We start from the raw sequence: 7,159 nt of genomic DNA on the forward strand, positions 1-7,159 counted from the left end.
GATCTTTTCTTTCTTTTTAAACCTTTTGATGTCATGCCACTCTCAATACAGTAGGAAGATAACATTTCTCACAAGTAAAACTACTCAATGAATCAAAGCATACACGAGCACTCGTGAACTTCACAATTCTTACACTAGTGCTTTAGAATACGTTTCTATATGTCATAAATTATTTAAAAAGAACTCAAGTAATTAACATGATTTTATAGAGATAGATGAATGCGATCCACATATATCTTCGTTAATTAACTACTTTTTAATGGATTTGATAAAAACTTATATTTTCTAATGGCTCAGTAATTAAATATTATTGTTACTTCTGATTTTTTAAAATCTCTGAATTGAGTCAAAAAAAATGATGAGTACTGCAAAGTTTTTACTGAAGGTTCAGAAAAAATGCCTCAACTCAACCAAACCATTTATTCTCACACCTATCAACCAAGACCGTAATTTCAACATTAATGTCGGCTATCCCATGTCATTTGACCCGACAGTGATGAACAATCAAGCATGTTGAAATTGTATGAGTACCATTTTTTTTTTTCCTTTTTCAATGGGAACAACATGAAGGCAGAATGGACAAAGAAACACAACATTTGAAGTGAGAAAGTGAAGAAAGAAAAGAAAGAAAGGCAATTTCAACTATAATATGATTGAACTTTGTCTCTTCTCACGGCCATGTCTTTCATGCATGTGTTCTTGTCAAAACTATCGGGCCCACGCGCTGTTTTGGGTACATGGGACCAATCAAGTCCTTCACCCATGTGGAAGCAAAACTATCGGTATCGGGTAAACTTATGAAGATAATCTCAACCTATGTCAATTTGTAATTTCTAAGTTTAAAGTTTGATTTACCAAGCAACTGATAAAAATTTCTAAAAGTGGAGTCTAAAAGTGACAATTCATTCACAAAGTACTCGTATATAGACTGTTATTGCCATATCCAAGATGGAATGGGGAAAGCTACAAACATAAACTCATGCATGTGTGCTATGTAATGCTTGCTAAAGCTATTCCGGTAAGGCTTAATGATGTGTTTCGTCCTTGCAAGTAGGGGTCATTTAAAAATTGGTCCCTGTAATCGTTAATCCTGGCAAATTACCCTTGCATTGTTTAATCATTTAAAATTTCGTCCTTTGACCAACTTAATCACGGCCACGTCATCAAATTAACAAAAGGGCATGGGAATGGACAAAAATACCCTCGTCATTCATTCGTGAAATGACATTTTTATCCCTGTCTTCATCTTCTCCACTTCTTCCTCCTCACATAAACCTTCTTCATCTATTCAGTCCCATAACAACTTGAACAGCAACAAACACCACCACCAACATGAATAACAACAAAAACATAACTTTGGTGAATGTTCATCAATGCAAAACAACAACAACAACACAAACACAAAACAAAACATGTGGGGAGGCACATCCTATCTCCAATCACAGATTCCGGCGATTTCGGCGGCGGTGGATCTAGCTCAAAGGGAGTCGTTGCAGGTTGGGTGAATTCCGGCGATTACAGCGGCGGTGTTGAGCTATTCGCTGCTACGCGGATCTCACCGTCCACCATCCACAAATTATCGTCCAAAGCTTTCTGCTTTTTCAATCGGATCTGTGACACCCAAACATTATAATTTGTTGAAATTGTGAACATTGTAAGTTACTTGGATTTTTTGTTCTTTCTGGGTGTTGAAATTGTGAACAAAGTTTTGATTTTTATTGGTTGATGAACAATGGGTTCGTTTATAATTTGAAGCTTATAATGTTTTACTCATAGAAAATTCATGTTTGTTTATATTTAATCCTAGGTTATTAATTCATGGATGTTCAATGGAAAATACTTCCATGACATAGCTTGTGTGCCATTGGTGCCATTGGAAAAATCCTGGCCATTGATGTATGTGGATGTGTGTGGGGATGTGTGTGTGGTGGAGATGCAAGCTATGACACCAATGGCACACAAGTTATGGCACCAAAGTGGAGTCCATGTTGAATATGCTCATGGGAGAAGAAGAGTTGCAAATCAAACAACAGAAGGGGAAATGAACAATTGGATTGGAGGAAGAAGCATTCACATGGGACGAGGGTATTTTTGTCCATTCCCATGCCATTTTGCTAATTTGATGACGTGGCAGTGATTAAGTTGGTCAAAGGACGAAATTTTAAATGATTAAACAATGCAAGGGTAAATTGCTAGGATTAGCAATTACAGGGACTAATTTTTAAATGACGCCTAATTGCAAGGACGAAACACATCATTAAGCCTTCCGGTAATGTTATGGATGCATGCGTGTTTATAGTTAGAGAAATGATATTTTGACAACCACTTTTTGACAACTTTTGGACAACTTTCTCTCTCATACTCACATGATGTTGTTATCCTCTCTCTTCCTTTTTCTCTCTCCATTGTTTTTGACCAATAAGAAGTGAGAAAAACAAGGTTGTCAACAAAGTTGTCATCAAATGGATGTCAAAATATCATTACTCTTATAGTTAAGTAGGCCATTAATTCATACAATACTTTTTTTTGAAGTAATTCAAACAATACTTAAACGCACACTCTAGCTATTTAAATTAAATTTGAGTAGAAAAAGCCATTTCTTTTAAGTTGAAATTCTAAATTGATCTGGCATACATACTTATAAGTTTAATTTTTAGCCATATTGATGTAAAAGAAATTAACATTGGCATTCCATTACAACCAATTGTATGTGTGACTAGGAATTCATCTTTAATCTTTAAGATGAATAAGAGACGTGTCCGATGTTTGAACATCGTCCCTGCATATACTATACAATGTTTTATCAACTGAGTTAAGTTCATGGAAATTGTGTGGCTTTAAATATAATTTAAAAAATCAAACGTTTTTAATGAACAAATGGTTAATTATGATTAATTGATGGTGTAAAACATTTCATACCGTCGGTGCATTTGAATCAGATCATATGATTATTTTGATCGAAAATATGTCCCTCTTTAAATATAGTTTACGTATCTTGGAATTTTATTTAAAGCCTATTTTATAATAGTAAATAAGCAACATGGTAGCAACTAAGTCTTCCTGAATAAATTAAGGAGCAAATTTTTTTTAGGTATAAGGAATATGAGCTAAACATTTAATAAGTACGTACAAGTTCAAAATACTAGATAGAAACATTAACAAAATAATAGTAACAAGGAGAATATTAATTATATTATTTGTAGATATTAAAATATCTGGTATGATATATTCCAACATACAGTTGGTATATATCACCCGTAATAAAAAATGGGAGTTTGGATTAGAGACTTCCATTTGGAAGGTAGTTTAACTTTGTGTTGATAAGTTGAATCAATGTCTTGTTAACAAATGGAGGACTCATTCTAACTCTATAGCGGACAAAAGATTTAGGCTTTGGCCTTTGAGAATACTTTGATGTGTGTATTGGGTCTCCTTATTTAATAAATCTAGTAGTTTAGAAGAAACAATTTCTTCAATTAATCACATTATTTTAAGAAGTGTTTAAAACCCAAAAGAAACAACTAGTAAAATAAAGTAGAGGGATTGAGACAGCTTCAACAGCCTATAATATATTGAGATACTTACCCCTGAGCTTCACATCATCACAACGTGGAAATTGCATTAGTTTTTAAAACTTAAATAGTAGACTATTACTCCCTCCTTCCCTATATGTAACCACACATTTTCAAAAGGGTGTTTACATATAAGGACGGAGGGAGTATAAAGGGAAAAGAAAAAAAAAACTTAAACGTGTAGGGGAAAAAAACCAATTTAAAAACAAAAGAATAAGACTATAATACTATATACAAGCTGCTGCATCAACCAATCATTTGTCTGATTGTTTTCAAACAACAACAAAAACATCACCTTCTCTAAGAGGAGAAGATTGTCCAACGCGTGCATGCACTTGCGTGTGAGAGAAGTATTTCTCCGTCACCCAATAGATATCCTCACCTCACCTCACCTCACCTGTATTTAAAGCCTAGCTAGATGCACCCAACGCCATTTCACAGTTCTGTGACAAACTCATAAAGAAAAGAAGCAAATCCACACATAAAGGAAAGCTATACTTATTTGATTCCTAAACCCACCACCAAATTAAATGACTCATTCACTTTTCCCCATTCATCTTCTTATCCCTCTCATTATTATAATATCTACCACCGTGACGCTTCCATCTCCGGCTATAGCCGCTGGTGGACAATGGCAGCTCTTACAAAACAACATTGGCATTGTAGCCATGCATATGCAATTACTACACAACGACCGTGTCATCATTTTTGACCGTACAGATTTTGGATTCTCAAACTTATCCTTATCCAACGGTAGATGTCGTGTTAATCCACAAGAACAAGTTGTGAAAAATGATTGCACTGCTCACTCCCTTGAATATGACGTAGTTTCTAATACATTCCGACCACTCTTCATCCAAACCAACATATGGTGTTCCTCCGGTTCCGTCTCCCCCAACGGAACTCTTATCCAAACCGGTGGTTTCAACGACGGAGACCGTACCGTTAGGACCTTCAATCCATGTCCAAACTGTGATTGGCAAGAATTCAACGCCGGCCTCTCAGCCAGAAGATGGTAAGTGCATGTTTAGATTAACGGCCAGCTTTGAAAGAATCATTTCTTAGTATTTTTTTGGTACAATTTTATCAATTTTCTTTAATCAATTTTTACGCATTGTTCTTAGCTAAGCCCACGGGACTTATATTTCTTATTTTGAAATAATTACGAGTTACCTTAGTTTGATAGTAAATAATATTTCATTAGTAAGTTTTCTTATGAAGTAACTATATCTCTAATAGGTATGCGACCAATCACATGCTACCAGATGGAAGACAAATTATCATTGGAGGAAGAAGACAATTCAACTATGAATTTTATCCAAAGAAAGATGCTACAGCAAAGAACACATACAGTTTACCATTTCTTGTACAAACAAATGATGCAAGCGCTGAGAACAATCTTTACCCGTTTGTTTTTCTCAATGTAGATGGAAATCTTTTCATCTTTGCAAATAACCGTGCTATTTTGTTTGATTATAACAGCAACAAGGTTGTTAAAACATACCCTACAATACCAGGTGGAGATCCTAGAAGTTATCCTAGTTCAGGTTCTGCTGTTTTGCTTCCTCTGAGAAACTTACAAAAGCCTTTAGTTGAAGCTGAGGTAATGGTTTGTGGTGGAGCTCCAAAAGGTTCTTATGAAAAAACATTACAAGGTAGTTTTATCGGAGCTTTGAATACATGTGGTCGGATTAAAATAACCGACCAGAATCCGAGTTGGGTTATGGAAACTATGCCAGGTGGAAGAGTTATGAGTGACATGATTTTACTTCCTAACGGCGACGTTTTGTTGATTAATGGTGGAGCTGTGGGGTCCGCTGGTTGGGAATCAGGTCGTAATCCGGTTTTGAATCCGTTTCTTTATAAACCAAATAGTTTAGTTGGGTCAAGATTTCAGTTACAAAAACCTTCTAGTATTCCACGAATGTATCACTCAACTGCTGTTTTGCTAAGAGACGGTAGGGTCCTTGTTGCCGGTAGCAACCCTCATGTAAATTACAATTTTACCCGTTTGTTTCCAACGGAACTTCGGTTAGAAGCGTTTTCACCTTCATATTTAGAGATAGGATTCAATGATGTGCGTCCTATAATGGTGTTTCCTGCACCCCAATCACAAACGAAATTGAAATACGCTCAAAAATTGAAGGTTCGGTTTCAGGTGAAGGCAACATTGGTGAAAAACATGGTGTCCGTGACAATGTATGCACCGCCTTTTAACACACATTCTTTCTCAATGAATCAAAGGTTGTTGGTGCTTGATGAATTGAGTAGTAGTAAAAATGTTGTTGGAGAATCGACATCAACATACCAAGTTGAAGTGGCAATACCAAATTCACCCATTCTTGCACCTCCGGGGTATTATTTACTATTTGTGGTCCATCAAGGAGTTCCAAGTCAGGGTGTTTGGGTCCAACTACTCTAATTTTCAACTACATTATATATTATAGTTTATATCCTTGTTCTTCTTTCTCTAAAATATTTATTGGTGTAATTTAAATGTAAGTGAACATATTTCTATTGTAGATGAGCATTGAATTCAGTTGGAAAAATAAAACAATAATGCTACTTGTAGCGAAATAATACACCACGAGAGCCTCACGACGTGTATTCCATCAAATACTCACTGTTGACTTTCATCTTTTTTCAACCAACATACCATGAATTCCGCTAAACTATAGTTTTCCATTGGTTAATTTTTCTTTCGTGATCCTTTTGCTATATTTTCTTTCGCTTGATTTAGCATTGCTCAAAATAAAATTCAGGAAGTAATGTATAGGGTTTGTAATTTTACAAGAAGAGATTGATTACTACTATGGCACTTTTTTAATAAAACAAAATAATGTGGCTATTATTTGCTATTCAACAAATATACTCCATCATTCCTTTAAAAAAAACAAATATACTACATCATGTTATAATTATAAGAAGAAAAAAAATGTTTTGGTCGTTATTTTAAGCAAAACTTAACATATTTTGATATATTTAATGCCATCATTATTTTATTAATACACTCTTCTTTTAATTCAAAAACATTTCATGTAGATTGTAGATAGTTTTGAGTGGATTTTTCACTACATATCGAAAAGGACAATTTATAGTTGTGGGAGTAATTTTATTTTCTTATAACCGTGATTGGAGGTTACTTATACTTGTATTTTATTTTGGCAAATCTTATGTTATTTTATTCAATAAAAACTCTTATTATTGTTTTTCCACCGCTATTACTAACTTGTTGCCACATTATTTTAATTGTCTCTTCGTAGGCAAGTCATGATAGGCTTCAAATGAATGGGTGGAATTAATTTTTGTCATGAAGTGTCCCTTTCTTTGTGTGTAATGAGAAATTACCATGATCATACTCTTTAGTCTTTAATCATCGTCAGGTTTATAACTAATCTTGCTCAAATACTTGGACCACCTATTAAAGCTTTAAAACTTTCAATATTTCTTAGTCAAGAAAGTTATTACTAGAGGAAAAATCATAGGAATAATTTTTTAGGTGTTTTTCTTAAGGTTCTTAACTAAATTTGCCACGGTTTCCTTAAATCTATAATTTTTTCAAAGTTTGTGATATCTAAAAAATGTGT

The 7,159-nt window shown here is 34.4% G+C and overlaps 1 protein-coding gene across 1 annotated transcript; it reads left to right on the plus strand.

Moving 5' to 3' along the window:
* The first annotated feature begins 3,994 nt into the window (after positions 1 to 3,994).
* On the plus strand, positions 3,995 to 6,189 carry LOC146942946 (aldehyde oxidase GLOX-like). Its single transcript, XM_085757045.1, has 2 exons — positions 3,995 to 4,587; positions 4,812 to 6,189. Exons 1-2 carry the CDS (start codon positions 4,103 to 4,105, stop codon positions 5,992 to 5,994), a joined length of 1,668 nt encoding a protein of 555 aa, XP_085613171.1. The 5' UTR covers positions 3,995 to 4,102; the 3' UTR covers positions 5,995 to 6,189.
* The last annotated feature ends 970 nt before the right edge of the window (positions 6,190 to 7,159 follow it).

This window comes from Medicago sativa, chromosome 3, assembly GCF_051527215.1.
Source record: "Medicago sativa cultivar Bolivia chromosome 3, Bolivia_mono, whole genome shotgun sequence".
Lineage (NCBI taxonomy): Eukaryota > Viridiplantae > Streptophyta > Magnoliopsida > Fabales > Fabaceae > Medicago > Medicago sativa.

Coding starts and splice junctions, on each gene's coding strand:
- LOC146942946 (XM_085757045.1), top strand. CDS start 4,103: ATGACTCATTCACTTTTCCCCATTCATCTTCTTATCCCTCTCATTATT. Junction 4,588..4,811: donor GGCCTCTCAGCCAGAAGATG/GTAAGTGCATGT, acceptor TATCTCTAATAG/GTATGCGACCAATCACATGC.